Raw genomic sequence first — 16,564 nt, 5'->3', positions numbered from 1 at the left:
TCATTTCATCAAAAAACATTTTAATATATACTTAAAAGGTAAAGACTCCCTTTCAATTCCTTTAGCACATTTAAATAATAATCTCATAATTTAAAAATCATAAACTATACAGGCAGTGTTGAAATTTATCAACTGAGCCAGAAGTGTGTGCATGCACATATACTAGTATACTTATAATATACATATATAGTCTATACATTTTCAAATCAAAATCCAAGTAAAGTCCATAAACTGCAGTTGGTTGATAGGTCACAAGTTTATTTAGATCCAAGCTTTCTCTCTTCCATACCTTATTTTTTTCTTGCAATTTTTGAAAATTATATTTATGAGGTAACATTGGTAAACAAAATTATGTAGGTTTTTAATGTACAATTCTATGATACATCATCTGTATGTTGCATTGTGTGCCCATTACCCAAAATCAAATATTCTTTCCATGTATATCTTTTGATGAAGAAAATAAATGACTCATCCCATAATTTCCACAGTTCAGATTATATTAGTTGCATACTCATGGAATTATTAACATAATTTTCTACTCTTCGTATTTTCTATGATTGATAGTCAGATCTGAGGCTTGTATTTTGTCAAGGATGCTTCTTAGATAGCATTGTGTACTTCTATTGAGAGGGACACAGTATCTGATGACTTCTTTTTGTGATATTAGTAGACATAAATGCTCATGACCTAAGTTTATTATTTCATTAGGAATTTCAAATTTCTACTTCTATCAAGCTATATATATATATATATGGCTATTTCTATAAATAGCCCAAAAAACTATTTCATTATCTGGAGATACAGTTTAAGAAAGTATATAGTATAAAAAGGCTATTCCTCTTTATCAGCTTTCAAAATAATGGGTTAATCCTCTAGCATTTTCAAAGGTTTTTGTTTTTTCTGCCGGGCGCGGTGGTGCGCGCCTGTAGTCCCAGCTACTCGGGAGGCTGAGGCTGGAGGATCGCTTGAGCCCAGGAGTTCTGGGCTGTAGTGGGCTATGCAGATCCGGTGTCCGCAGTAAGTTCGGCATCAATATGGTGACATCCCGGGAGCGGGGATCACCAGGTTGCCTAAGGAGGGGTGAACCGGCCCAGGTCTGAAACGGAGCAGGTCAAAGCTCCCGTGCTGATCAAAGGTTTTTGTTTTTTCTTTTTCTTAGTGTCATTGTGAATGCATAAAGTTAAACATGGTTGATACATTTGCATTCATTGCCGTTTTTGTTTTTATTCTTATTCAAATTGTCCTATTTTTGGCCATTTAGAGCCTCTTTAGGTTGGCTCTTGAGTTCCTTTGACATGATCCTGTAGTTTCTGAATGTTTTAATGATTTCTGATATAAGAAGGTATTCCAAACTCATTCTGAATAATTCTTGCTCCAAACTGAGACATACCCATTTTTCCATGGAGCTCTTCGATATGGTACTTAGAGACCTCAATCAGAGCATAAGGCGTGCTCATTTCTATGGTGTTACTAATTGTTTTTAGGCCTTTTCAGAGGGCATGTCAAGCAAAGAATATAAAGGTAAAATACATTATGGAGTTCGTACTGAAATTTCCAATTCATGTTTAGAAACTTGTTTTTTTTTATTTATTTACCATTGTTAATTGTACTATTGTCTCTCCTTTCTCCATACCTAAAATGGGGATTCTCAATGACAGTAACAAATTACTCATTTTCTTTATCCTGTTATGCACAATAATCTCAAAATAACAAACCAACACAATGAGCAACAAAATGATTCCAATTCCTTTTCTCTCTACCTTATATAGTCATTCTCTCTGTAGTTACCATTTTTGCTTTTGTTTGGCTTATTCTTACATTCATAATATTTAGAGCTATATAGTATATTTACAGAATAGGACACATGTTTATGCTGCTGATTTTACAATAGATAGCAGGAGTGTAACATATGCACTTAATTTATATTTCCTGATATATACATTTTACATACTTAACTATGTTTCCCAGACACCCTTTCATGGAAAGAGATACAGATATTCTTCATTCATTGTTTCAGCTGCATAGTACTGTCTTTTGTGGAGGAGTCATTGTTTACTCAGTCAGTTCTCTACAGAAGGATTATTTTTTTCAGTTTGTTACTATGACAAACAGCGCTGTAATAAAAAAAAGACATTGTGCATGTCTTTTCATATTTTCTGTGTGTCTATTCATAGCTTTGCCAGCCTATTGGTATAGAAGGAAAATTGCTGAGTTACAGAATAACTGCATTTTCACTTTTAAGGGATAGATATTGCCAAGTTCGTTTTCTTAGACTTTGTACCCATTTGCATTTGCACCAGAAATGTGTGGAAGTGCCTGTTTTCTCACAGCCTTGCAAACAGAATATACTGGTAAACACTTAGACTTCTCTAACCAGATAGGTGAGCAATGTTATGTCATATATATTTCTCATATTTTTCTTTAGGAAATAATTAGAAACTTAGGGAGTTGCTGCAACAATACTCCATATTACCTATTTCCTGAGCCATTTAGAAGAAGTTGCTGACATGTGGTTCTATAACCCTCCATACTTTAGTGTATGTTTCTTACAGATGAGGACATTCTTCTATATAAATGGCAGTATAAACATTAATAACAGAAAATGAGCATTGACCTATTAATACCAGCAAAATCCCAGACCTAGTCAAATTGCGACAATGGTTTATTGTTCTTTATAGGAAAGGACTTATGAGTGCACAACAGGATTATTTGCAATGTCTCTTTAATCATCTTCACTTTTTCCTTGACCTTGACTCTTTTGATCTGGTTATGTTGTAGAATGTCCCTCAATGTGGATTTGTTTGATGTTCCTTCATAGTTAAATTCAGGTTATGCATTTTTTAGCTGGCATATCACAAAAGTAATGCTGAGTTCTCACAGCTTCCTTTCATGTGGTACCTACTTTAACTTTGTCCTATTACTCCTAAAATTAGTGTGGATCACTTAATTAAATGGTGTCTGCCAGGTTTTTCTATTGTAAATTTACTTTTTTCCCTTTCTAATTAGTAGTTATTTTGTTAAGAGATACTTTGAGACTATATATCATCCTCATCAAATTTTCACCCACTAGTTTTAGTGTCCATTGATGTCCCTTGAGCTAGATTAAATATTGCTTCAATAATTAAATGGTGATTTTCTAATTTTATCTTTCCTTCTACATTAATGGATTGCCATTTACATCTATATTACTTCTCCATCTGTCTACTGAAAACCATCAATTTATACTGTTGTCTTCAATTCTATGGAGACCAGAGTTCATTCTGGTTATATTTATAACTTCCTTGCTTCAGTGAGAAATCTGCCTCCCACAAGGCTCTTTATATCTAGCTACTGTGTCAGTCTCACCTGCATGTAACTCATCATCAGTCACTGCTGATGACCCCCTGCACTCGCATGCTAGGATTTTAATATCTGTCACCAGGCCAGTGACATTCTGGGGGCCCTTTTCTTTCTACGTGGGCTCTGACACTCTGCTCCAGGCCATCCTTCTTAGGTTCCAACATCCACACAAACTACCCCCCCCCCCCATCTCCTCCTCACCAAGACATCTGGATGGGCACCTGTCTTGCTTAAGCCTTTATAGCCTTGGGACTAAATAAGGGAAGAAAGAAGTAAAGGAAGGCAGGAAAGTAGGAAGGAAAGAAGGAAGGGATTTTCATTTTTCTTACTCTGAGTAAGAATGAGCATCTTTTCAAATGTTTAACATGCCCCTTGCAATTTTTGTGTGTATTAGTATGTGTGTGTGGTGGAGGGGGGACTAACTGTTAACATCTCCTATCAATTTTGCTATACATCTCTCTCTCTCTCTCTCTCTCTCTCTCTCTCTCTCTCTCTCTCTCTCTCTCTCTCTCTCTCTTAAGGAATTCTATGTATTAGGAATATTAATCTTTGTCTATATTTTAAGTTTCAAAGATGTTTCCTGAATTCCTCACTCATTTTTCTTTATTATTATTATTTTAAAAAATATATATTTTATTGATTTTTCACAGAGAGGAAGAGAGAGGGATAGAGAATTAGAAATATCGATGAGAGAGAATCATCAACCAGCTGCCTCTTGCACACACCCCCCCCCCCCCCCACTGGGAATGTGCCCGCAACCAAGGTACATGCCCTTGACCGGAATCGAACCTGGGACCCTTCAGTCCCCAGGCCGACGCTCTATCCACTGAGCCAAACCGGTTTCGGCTATTATTATTATTTTTTGCCTCACAAAGTTTTTATTTTATTTTTTATTTTTGTAATTGAATATATTGCTTTTCTTCTGATTGTTTCTGGATTTTTAAATCAATGTTGAGGAATAACCTTTTTAAAAGTGTCCTGGTTGCTTTCTTAATTGATTTCTAATTTAGGCAGATGTTGGACTATGTTTTTGTGGGAAAAAGAACTGACTCGACTCTGTCTTTTCACACTTTCAGCTGGAGTTGAAGAGCTGGAATCACGCTTTCTTGTCCCCGGAGACCTATTAGTTTTGACAGGGAACAAAGTGCAAATGCCATGTGATGCCATCCTGCTTGATGGCAGCTGTGTGGTGAATGAAGGCATGCTGACAGGTGAGGTTCTGTCTCCTTCTTCAGCTTTCCCAGTGCTCCCAGGCTCCCTTACCTGAATGACAAGGGCAACGTGTGGGGCAGTTGGGGGCCCGTCCCTTTCCCATGAATCTCATTAACAGTTCTGCCCTGTATATATCTGAGAGCTCAATTCAAAGCTGCTTTCTGTGTACTGATTTTGATTCGGTGGTCACTTTTTGAATCCTGAGCATTTCCTTCTTGAACAAAGGGTTCTTACAACCCTGTGATTTACTTTAAAATATCGTAGAGATCATTAGATGTTTCAGAATTATCTGTGGTTCTTACATTCAGTATTTTTTTTATATAAAATTTGTCTTCAGATAAACCTGAGGGTTTAAAAACATTCAAGAACATTCTGAAATCCACAGAGTTTGGGTTTGGCTTGAAAATGTTGAAAAAGTTCATGATACAGGATTTGGCAAACCTGGGTATTTGGAACTAACTGGAGTTCATTTTTAAATAGCATGCTGGTGCTGGGCAGGGCCTGAGAGGCCATGGCATCTCATTGGTAAGAAAACTGATGTCCAGAGAGAAGTAACTAACTTGCTCAAGGTCGCAGTGCTTTGAATTCTTACTCCTGTATGCATTCATTAGGAGGTGGTGTGTCAATATTTCTGTAAGATAAAAAATAATCATAAGGTCTAAATGGGAGACTGCGAATATATAATACACTGACATCCTGTGGTTCCCATTAAAATCCAAGTCAAATCCCTTTGTCAGAAAAGTATGAAATGAAAACGAACACACACCTCACTCCTATGTGAACTCACCGAAACAAACAGTAAAAGCAAAGAAAACATGGCAGGTCTGTTTCATTATCCTAAGGAATCCTTAGATTTATAAACATTCCTTAGTGTTCAAACTGTTGCAATGCCAAGTGGCCCTAGTATACAAGAACAAATGTCTGACTTTATGCTGCCCACTCTGCAGTAACCAGTGGAAGTTTTACAAGCTTTGTTCCTCAGAAGCCATCACTACTTTTACAACTTCATTTCCCACCTGTGTTTGCACTTGAACCCACTGCAACCTGCCTCTCTCCCTTCCCTGCAAAAGTCACTGATTTCTCAATTGCCAAATCCAATGGATTCTTTAAAAATATGTGTATATATATATATATATTTTATATATATATATATATATATATATATATATATAATTGATTTTAGGGAGGAAGATAGAGAAAGAGAGATAGAAGCATCAATAATGAGGAGAATCATTGATTGGCTGCCTCCTACACGTCTCCCACTGAGGATTGAGCCATAACCTGGGCATGTACCCTGACTGGGAATTGAACCATGATCTCTTGGTTTATAGGTCAATGCTCAACCACTGAGCTATATCAGCAGTACCCAATGGGTTCTTTAAATTTCTCTTTTTATTAACCGCTCCACTGGTTTTGACTACATAACTTTCTTCTGAAAATTCTCTTCTTCCTAACTTTCCAAGGTAATGCTAATTCTTCTACCACCAACCAAACCTGTCAGCTTCCTGTGCTGTTCCCTTTCCCCCATTTTTTTTATTGTTGCTGCTATGACTTCTTACCTTACACTCAGTTTTTAAGTGGTCTTCTCATCTCCTTTATGAGATCACCTAAGGTGATGAACTCTGACTAAAATCTTCCTTTAAACCTCACCTCTGAACTCCAGACCCAAATAAGTTTCTAACCAGCTACAAAACATCTTAACATGGTTGTTACACAGGCCTCTCCAATTCAAAGTGATCAAAGGCAATTCCTCCTTCCTTCTATAATCCCTACATTGATAAGTATTATAATAACACCCTCTACTCATTCTCCAAAGTCAGACACCAGGAAGCCATTTTCAATTTCTCTGTCCCTCTGAACTGACAATATAAAATACTAGAAGCCTGGTGCACAAAATTAATGCACTCAGGGGTGGAGGGTTGGGGAGGGTCCTTAAGCATGGCCTGCACCCTTTCACAGATTGGGGGAGAGGGCCTAAGCTGTCAGTCAGACATCCTTAGTGTTGTTGTGGAGGCAGGATCAGCTCCAATCACCACTGCTGTGTACACCAGCCATGAGCCCAGCTTCTGGCTGAGCAGTGCTCCCCCCTCCATAGGAGTTCACTGACCACCATGGGGAAGCTCTTGCATTGAGCAGGATCAGGCAGAAACCTGCTCTCCAACATCCTCCAAAAGGTCCCGGATTGTGAGAGGGCTCAGGCCAGCCTGAGGAACCACACTGGTTCATGATCAGGGCTGGGGAAGGATGTGGAGGTTGGACAACTGGGGAGGGACTTTGGGAGGACTCCAGGGTATGTCCGGCCAGTTTTGTTCAGTCCCAATCAGCTGGAACCCAGCCGTAAGCTATCCTACAGGTCAGAGTATCTGAGCCCTGGTGGTCAGTGCACATAATAGCTAGTGGTTGAGGGGCCTTAGCATGTAATTAGCATATTATGCCTTGATTGGTTGAACAGCTGGCTAGATAACCAGATACTTAGCATATTAGGCTTTTATTATATAGGATTCTCCAAGTTTTGTAGCTTCTTTCCTATTTTTCAAATCCAGCACTTCCTTTCTACTCCCACTGCCAGTTGCCATATTTTAAACCTCATGGTCTCCAGTGCGGATTCTTGTGATCATTTTCCAGCTCAATGTCCAGCCTCTAATCTACGAAAACAGTTAAACATCTCCCCATTCCCTTTCTGTTACTAGGGCTTATGGGAAAACACACGCACGCGCTCGCGCGCACACACACACACACACACACACACAAACAAACAAAAAACCACCTACAAAAACCCCCCAAAACACAACACAATGAAACATGCACTTAGGGCCCTGTAGGGTTTGGCTTCTACAGAGGTCTCATGGCCTTTTATTCCCAACACCCCACATTATAAACTGCACATTTTGCTATTCCCTACATGGTTATTTCAGCATCCATGTTTGGTTTTATAGTACTCATAGTATTTATAACATGGCATTATATTTATTGGTTACACATCTGTGTTCCTCTCTGACTATGGACCTCTTAAATAAGCACTATGTTCCTCCTTGTGTTTCTAGTATCTAGGGTTGTCCCTGCCCCATGGCAGGCTTACAACAAACATCTCCTATAGGATGTGTAAGTGCACGCATGTTTTAAATGAGTGAGGGCATCTTGTCTCACAAAGTGCACGGCTTGTTTTTCCTAGGAGAAAGTATCCCAGTCACGAAGACTCCATTACCTGAGATGGATAGCTCTGTGCCATGGAAAACACAGAGTGAAGCAGATTACAAACGGCACATCCTCTTCTGTGGAACAGAGGTTATCCAGGCCAAGGGAGCTTCCTCCAGGACTGTGAGAGCTGTGGTACTGCAGACTGGTTAGTCAGCATCTCTTCCTTCCATTTTGTCATTTTAATTAAATGTTCTTGTTCAGTTTACTTAGTGTCTTAAATTTATTAGGTATGGAGCAGTCTTTAGAAAACAAACCAAATATACTAAATTTATATATTTTAAATGTGAATTGAACTATGGCATACACCTTTTGAAAATAATATATTTATAGTAATATTATATTTATGTGCTTTGTAGTTTATAAACTACTTGCATAAACAGTACTTCCAAAACAAGTGCCTACCTGAGTCATCTGAGGCCAACACAATTCAAGTGGACTTTCACAAACCACACAGCCAGGAGGCACTGGCTGAGCTGGACCCAGAACTCAGGTCTTTTAACCACAAATCCGCATGGCTAGAAACAGAAAACTTGATATCCAAATGTAATAGAAATTGAATCCATCAGTATTTACTGGGCCATTTAGTTTAAATTCAAGTGATGTGTGTGTGTGTGTGTGTGTGTGTGTGTGTGTGTGTAAAAGAGAGAGAGTGAGCATGTGCATTCCTGCTCATAAGTAGTTTCCTGTCTCTGGAATGCATTGGAATTGAAAGTAGTGGGAAGAAAGGCCAGAGTAATAGGCTCTGAAATAGATAAGATATTTCCATCTGGCACTTAGATATTTTCCCAATTACCCTTTAATTGCACTTGGGGTTAAATTCTGTTTAAATGACTTTAGAGAAAACAAAGGCGATGTTGCACTGAGGTTTAGAAGAGCACCAGCATAGGATTTGTCATCCTGAGAGGGAGGGTGGGGTGTGTGTTTATCGCTTCAGGATTCAACACTGCAAAGGGAGACCTCGTGAGATCCATCTTGTATCCCAAGCCGATGAACTTTAAGCTCTACAGGGATGCCATCAGGTTCCTCCTGTGCCTTGTAGGAACTGCCACCATTGGATTGATCTATACTTTATGTGTCTACGTGCTCAGTGGGGTAAGCTGCTTTTGTTACATGTACATACATACCCACCCATGTCTGTTTTATACTCTACATGTTGACCTTAATCTAGGGATTACAAACACGGGAAACAAAGCTAAGCACTGAAACTGACCTATGTACTCTCAAGCTCTCTAACTTAAGCAATTGATCACCACATCTATAATAACAATTCGATCTAATGGGATAAAATATTTTACTTATTGAGATATCAACATGCTTCTATGCTTGCACAATATTTCCTTACATTATTTTTAATCTGAGAATATATTTATTGCAGTAATGTAATATTTAGTAGCTAATTGGTGAGGGTACATGGCAAACTGGCCCATAATTGCCTGCTCGTAGTAATGAATCATTACAAACCCTTTTCATTGCATTTTGGCAATATGTATTGAGAACCAAAATGTTCATACCCTGTGACCCATGTTTGACTTGCTTATATTATTTCTAGAAATTTAGTATAAATAAGTAAACAAAAAGAAGGAAAAAGTCATTTGCACAAAGCTTTTTATGATCGAATTATCTGTGATAGTGAGAGTGAGGTATCTTCCAGGAAGATCTTGGGGAGGTGGTGAAGAAAGCCCTGGATGTCATCACAATTGCAGTTCCTCCTGCTCTACCTGCTGCCCTGACCACAGGCATTATCTATGCCCAGAGGAGGCTAAAGAAGAGAGGCATCTATTGCATCAGTCCCCAGAGGATCAATGTATGTGGGCAATTAAACCTTGTCTGCTTTGACAAGGTATGTGTGTTTCATCTTCATGCTCACCCTCATTTGAATCATCATTGTCATCCTGTATAAGTGCTTTACATGCTCATGAGTCGGGGAAACAAAATGTGGGTATCTGACTTCACTTTATCCCTGGTTGGCTGTGTGGCCTAGGAATGACACATCTCGCGAGGTCTCAGATTATAGGATTTAGAGAAGAGACAGTAGGTACTTGCATTAGAGAATCTTTTAGGATCCTTCCATCTCCAATGGTCTATGAAACACAATTAATTAAAATAGCATTCTGTCTATCACCAAAACCCTCAGAGAGTGAAATTTAAATCTTTTACTATGATTACTATTGTATCCCTAATGTTAAGAAATTGCTTGGATAGTCAGTATTCAATAAATACTTATTGAATTAATGAATGACTGAATGGATGAATGAATGAAAAAGGAAGGCTTTATTTAAAGTTAAGCTTGATTATATGGCAGTTACTCCCAGCCAGTTCTTACTCTACTCTTCTCTTGAAGATATTCTTCTAGTCTGTATACACATATGCTGGAGAAAAGATGGAAGCTGTGAGAGGATAAGATGGAAATGAAAGGTGGTTTTGTGCCTGGGTCTTAATTTATAAAGGTGACTGAGTGATGGCAGGGAAAGGTCAATGTTCGCATTCCCTCTAGAAAGAAGAGGCATAGCTCACCAGGCAAGGCCATACGAAGCAGGCCAGATTTGGAGCAGGAAGCAAAAGCAGGAGTGAGGGGAGCGCTTAGGCCTTGGTCTTTATTGGGGTTTTTGCAGGCTAGTTTGAATGGTTCTGGTGAGCTTTGGGCTGTAGAAACGGTTCCTAGTTGTCTGATACCTGGCCCTGGGATGAGTAAGGAAGAGGAATATAGTCTCCTGGGGAGTGTGACCAGAGAAGAGGGGAGGTTTGGCTACCCAATGGTTAGTTTGCATAGCAAATATGTGCTCTTGCCTGAGTTCCTTGCTGTCTCTTCTACTAGTAATTGCCAGCCCCAGAGAGGAGGTCTCTCTTCAGCTAGAAATACTTTTTAAGATGTCAAACATCACAAAAATGCTTAAAATACGTACAATACAAAACTATTATAGGCAGGAGATTATGGGCAAAGGCATAGAGTCTAAAGAGCAATAAAATGTGGTTTTAAAGAGCAAGACATTGGTAATGGGACAGCATGTTGATAAGCCTTGAATGTCTGGCTAAGAAATATTTCTTTAGGCAGAGGGAAGCTATTGAAGGCTTTTATTTTTTAGTGTTGCATTTCCTTTTCCTATTCTTTTTATTGTGGTAAAATATACATAATATAACATTTACCACTTTAACCTTCTTAAATAGTTTAGTGCATTCAAATTATTATGCAACCATCACCCATCTCCAGAACTGTATTCATTTTCCCAAATATCAATCTGTACCCAATAACAGTACATTGAAGGTTTTTGACAGCAGAGAATTAATGAGATCAGGGCTATATTATCTAATCAAGCTATCTACCAAGAACAGAAAGTTAATGCGGCTCTTGCTACCATTTCAGCATTATTTTGTGATCAAACTAGCATTATAAGAAAAAATGTTCTATTTATGAAATAATATTATTTTTGGACTTGGAAAAAGAAATTGGGTGGGAAGATAATTGTGACAAGAATTTAAATATTAAATAAGTAATTATTATGAGTAATTATCATTATTATCAGCTCTTACTCTATGCCAGACATTAAATTAAGCACTTTATTGTATTATATCATTTAATCTTCACAACAACTTTATATGATTATAACCTTGTTACAAGCAAGGGCTCTGATATTTGGAGGAATTCAGTAATTTGCCTAGATCACACAGCTGGTGTTTTAGCTCAGATAAACTCTTCATCATTACACGACACTGAGAAATGTACCAACAAGCACCTTTTAACTAAGTATGTGTCAAATAATGAACCATTTCTTGAGGACAATAGAAAACTCTCCTACTCCCATTACTTACTTCTGATGGCACACTTTTAACTTCTGCAATAAGAACTGGGATTCACCCATTATTTTTAGCTCCCGTAGGCTTACCAAGAATTTTCCCATCTGTTTAATTGGCTTTAGAATTTCAGAACAAGCCTTTGAAATATGTTAGGCAGATCTGGCTTTCTTCCTTTCATTGTTGAGATCACTAAAGTGCAGAGATTAAACTCTTGAAGGCCACACAACTGGGATGAACTCATCCAAGCTTCCCCAGGGAGTCCTAGATACCCACCTCACTGTATTCTTGCTTGAAGTACTGATCTCTATAAAATTTTGTGGCATATGTTATTCTATTAAGACAAACCTTGTTTGTCTTCGCAATGGGGAGCTAGATATTCAGAATAAACCGATGTTTGTTTCTGTTTAGACAGGCACCTTGACAAGGGAGGGCCTGGATCTCTGGGGAGCCATGCCCTGCGATAAGAATGGGTGAGTACATCAACGTAAAAGCATCCAAACCAGTAGAGAACTTTCGCAAGAGGTGACATGAGCCAAGACTGACAACAGTTGTTGGCAAGCAGGACCTCAAGTGCTACGGAGAATGACAGTTTTGCAGTTTCTTTTATGCAGTTGAAATTAAGGAGGGAACATAGGAAGGCTGCATAGGGTGAAAGCAAGGCATGGACTGGGTTATAGGGTAGTTCACAAGATTTTGTGCTCTTTTGAGGGTGGTTGTTTCAAAGGTGCATTAACCTGGAACAGTGGTTCTCAATATGGGCACATGCCCCACAGGAGGCCAATTTAATTTTTAGGGGGGCAATTTGAGAATGAGTTATTAACAGTGATGTTTTTGCATTTCTTATTGTTCTAGGGGCCTCATATTCAATATATAAATATATTATGACATCTATGCATTTCAGTTCTCGATTATGTGTTTTGAAATTTTATTTGCTATTTTTCATAATACTTCATATTATTTTTAAAAACAATTCCTTAGTGATCTCTTCCTCAGTACTTCAACTGTCCTTTCCTTCTTTTACTTTTCTCTTTCATGGATGCCATGTTCTTTGGAAGCTTGTTTAGACCAAATTAATGGCCTTTTAGGCTTCCTCCATGTGAATCAGAGTTCACTTTTTTTAAAAAAATATATATTTTATTGATTTTTCTTACAGAGAGGAAGGGAAAGAGATAGAGAGCTAGAAACATCGATGAGAGAGAAACATCGACCAGCTGCCTCTTGCACACCCCCTACCGGGGATGTGCCCGCAACCAAGGTACATGCCCTTGACCGGAATCGAACCTGGGACCTTTCAGTCCACAGACCGACGCTCTACCCCTGATCCAAACCGGTTTAGGCAGAGTTCAGTTTTTGAATAATAAGAATTTTATGTCATGGGGGAGGGGCATCAGGATTTTAGAGATGCTTAGGTGGAGCATGGCCAAAAGAGGGACCTAAATGCACAAAACAATGGATAGGACATGCTTAAGGCAAAGATAAACCTTTTATTAAATAAGTTATAGGACTGGGCATAACTATCTTCCATTACTACCCAGTTAGGAATTTTTGACCAGATCACCTGTGAGGTTACTTTCCATAGAATCCCTTTATCACCCATAGTACCTTGGACTGAATGCCCTGCATTTTTCTTTTCCTGGAACTTTGTGTTTTCTTAGGAAAATTCACAATAGAGACAATTTAGCTTTGGCTTTGGTGTGCAGTGATTGCCAGCATAGCTTCATTTAATATCTGCTTTTTAATGGTTTCACTAATACTTTGCAGTAAAACCTAAGTTTGCCCCTATCCCAGCCCCTGCCACATGCCGCACACAAACCCAGGAGATGAAGGAGAAATTTTGACACTGCATTCAAATCCTTGCTAAAATACAATTTGCAGTCAGCACATTAGTCAGGGGACTGAAGTTGGCCCAGTGTACCTCAGTTGGCCCAGTAGGACACTCTCCTTCAAAGCCTTCTTCTGTGCCAGGAGGAAGGACGACAGCATGTTCACCTGTGTACAATGAAGTTCAGTATAAGGAACGTTCGTGGAGCTGGAGCTAGTGTACTCATTTTCCTTGGAATTCTAGTTCTGAGAATTCCACGTTTTGGCTGCCCCAGAACTCCTAAATTTGGGCAGCTTTCAGTTCCAGGTAGGGATTTGCATAACCTCTCCTGAGGCCCCCTGGCGGCCATGCCTCGGATTACTTCTCTTCCAGCTTTTCTCTCTGTAACTTCTAGCGTGAACAGAAAACAATCTACATTTCCTTTTTTTTTTTTTTTTTTTTTAATGAAGGTATTTCTCACTTACAAACTAAATCGCAAAGCATTTTAGTCATAAAAGGTTCATAGCATTCTTCTGCATTATGCAGACGACATACAATTTATCCACAAAATATTTTAATTACAAGTGTGTAATACATTTTCATATAAAATGTGAATATAAAGTGTTTATAAACAAGTCTGTTTCCTGGGCTAAATAAATTGATCTTGGTACTTGGTCTACAGAAGAAGCCTTTTATAAATATAAATTTTCTGAAGTTCTATTTATTTTCCTTGAAGGTAGATTTGGATATATGCCTGGTCTTGTTCATTAATATTTTTCAATTTCAGCCTCAACAAAAAAGTGTTTGCATTTATTAAAATGTGAACATCTTGAGAGCACTATTTTTATTATTTACATTTGTGTTCCTTATTCTGTAGCACTATACCAGGTGCAAAAGGTAGATGTTCATCCAAAACTTACTAAATGCGTTCCATCTTTTGAATGCTATTCTACTTATTGAATTGACATCAGACTTATTTATTAAGCTTTTATTTCTAAATAAAACTTGTCAAATTTAAATAAAAATAATTCATATAATATTTAAACTATCGATTAATAGGCCCATTACTCGTTATTTCTGCCTTCCTTCAAAAGGGTGAAAGCTGGTTTCAAATGACTTAAATAACAATTTAAAATTAAACATAATTACCAACTTTAATTCAAAACATGAGAGAAAGCAGATTCAATTCTAGGTAAGAAGTTAGCCCCTGACTTATAGTCTGCTAAATGTCTTCTGATAAAAGGTGAGCCATAATAAGTCTTAGCTTTTCCAAAAAGGACTTACACAATGTGCTAGATACTTAAAGGACTTTTGGCACACTGCCTAGGCTATCTGAGCATAAAAATCTCTAGCATTCAAATAAAAATACAAGGACAGGGATAAGAGAAGAATTCTATTTATTTGTTGTGTAAACTAGAGTCTGGTCCAATCTCAGGAATTCAGAATTACATACTGATGACAATGCGTGTGCCACGTGAAAAATAAGATTCCATTTTCCCTGGTTTGTGTGAGCTTAAACATCCATGTTGATCACACTGCTGGTGGCTTCTTTCTTTTACTGTTTACCAAAATGCCAGAGGCCTGTTGTAAATACTAAGATAACTTAACCCTTTGATATATAATAATAGATATGATCAACAGGGTCAGTAATCAGCCAAGAGGTTTTGAATGCTTAGAGAAGCTTGGATAAAGAAGACAGCAAGAAATATGGCTAGAATATAAGTTAACACCGTGATGTGGAGACTTTCAAAAACAAAAGGCTAGAGCAACCTAAGGCAATATTTAAAGAAATGCAGTGTCCATATCATGAGAAGTAATAATCTGATCCTTAAGACCACACTCTAAGGTAAACTATGACAAATAAAAATTTATTCAAGAAAGTAACTAGAAAAGTGAAGTGGTCTGCAAACTGTGTATTAAAGGCGCAGCGCAGGGTTCCTCTGTAAACTCAGAGGAAGGGAGGTTTTACGCAGCAATCTCTAGCTGAGCTTGTCCACAAAAGTAGGAGCACAGATAGATGATTCTGACTGGCTCCAAGAAGAACGTTTTGCCTCAATGTTCAAGAAGCACTTTCTGCTATCAGAAGTCCTCGTAGGATGAATCGCTCTATGAACCATCTACTGTGCTACACATTTAAGAAGGGACTGACCACAAGGTTGCAGAGGACAGTCCTCTAATGGGCCAGAGGCTGATGACTTCAGCGCTGAATTAGTGACAGCACACTGCATCTGACATTACAGTTGTATCTCAGCCAATTTTAGATGAAGTCACTCTCTACAGGAAGTGATGGTGATGATGACTGCAGTATGATACACTAGATGCCAGAGTGGAAGAGAGGAATGGAGTATCCCTTTAAAAAATATTTTTAGGTTATATTTCTTTACCATTATGCTCTTCAGATCTTCAGTACCTATTCATTCATTCATACATTTGTTTTCTGTCTAATGTTGGCCAAAATGTGGGAGAGATACAGAAGGCATTAAGCAGGGAAATACACATGTACACAAATAGCCGTAGCTTGAGCAAAGCTGTTCTGTCTCACAGCATTGAAAATGAAGTGGTCTGAGAGTTGGAGCAGGAGTAGATATGCTTAGGATTAACTTCTAGTTCCTTCTATACTTCTGTAATTAAATCCATACCAGAGGAAGAGTAAGGAAAGATCTTGAATGACTTTCTCATTTTCAGTGAACTCATGTAAGGATGATGGCTAAATGAAGCACTATTAATTTGGGTGATTGGAGAGTGGGTGTATTTTGTAACAAAACACGACGTTAAATTACTTTTTAAAAAGTCACCTCTGGAAGCTCCATTTTGGATGGAGGATTGGGCTGAAGCCCTTTCCCTTTTCTCCTTTAGCTTCCAGGAGGTCCACAGCTTTGCCTCGGGCAGGGCTTTGCCATGGGGCCCACTGTGTGCAGCCATGGCCAGCTGCCACTCTCTGATCCTTCTCGATGAGACCATCCAGGGAGACCCTCTGGACCTCAAAATGTTTGAAGCCTCCAACTGGGTAAGCCTCTACCTCCAGAGAACTTAAGAAGTTTTTTCAATGCTAGAGAAACACAGGCTTTATCACTGATAGTCCATACTTGTAAGATGTGAGGTCTCCAATAATGGAGGACATAGAGCAGTGAGAGACAGACCAGTGTGAGCCTCGTTTCCTCCCCTGTACATTGTATCTTCATGGTGGGGTTATTGTGATTAAATGAAATTGTGCCCTTAAAA

The 16,564-nt window shown here is 38.5% G+C and overlaps 1 protein-coding gene across 5 annotated transcripts in view; it reads left to right on the top strand.

Moving 5' to 3' along the window:
• The window catches only part of ATP13A4 (ATPase 13A4), a 120,302-nt gene that overhangs the window by 58,633 nt on the left and 45,105 nt on the right, over nt 1-16,564 (top strand). For all 5 annotated transcript variants that reach the window (XM_036445090.2, XM_036445085.2, XM_036445083.2 and 2 more), the window contains 6 exons: nt 4,416-4,550; nt 7,724-7,894; nt 8,684-8,841; nt 9,401-9,589; nt 11,950-12,011; nt 16,199-16,349. In XM_036445090.2, coding sequence (XP_036300983.1) covers nt 4,416-4,550; nt 7,724-7,894; nt 8,684-8,841; nt 9,401-9,589; nt 11,950-12,011; nt 16,199-16,349 — 866 coding nt within the window. The remainder of the gene's footprint in view (nt 1-4,415; nt 4,551-7,723; nt 7,895-8,683; nt 8,842-9,400; nt 9,590-11,949; nt 12,012-16,198; nt 16,350-16,564) is intronic.

The sequence above is a fragment of the Pipistrellus kuhlii genome, unplaced genomic scaffold (assembly GCF_014108245.1).
Source record: "Pipistrellus kuhlii isolate mPipKuh1 unplaced genomic scaffold, mPipKuh1.p scaffold_m20_p_2, whole genome shotgun sequence".
Lineage (NCBI taxonomy): Eukaryota > Metazoa > Chordata > Mammalia > Chiroptera > Vespertilionidae > Pipistrellus > Pipistrellus kuhlii.
This window is presented reverse-complemented; position numbering and strand designations above follow the sequence as displayed.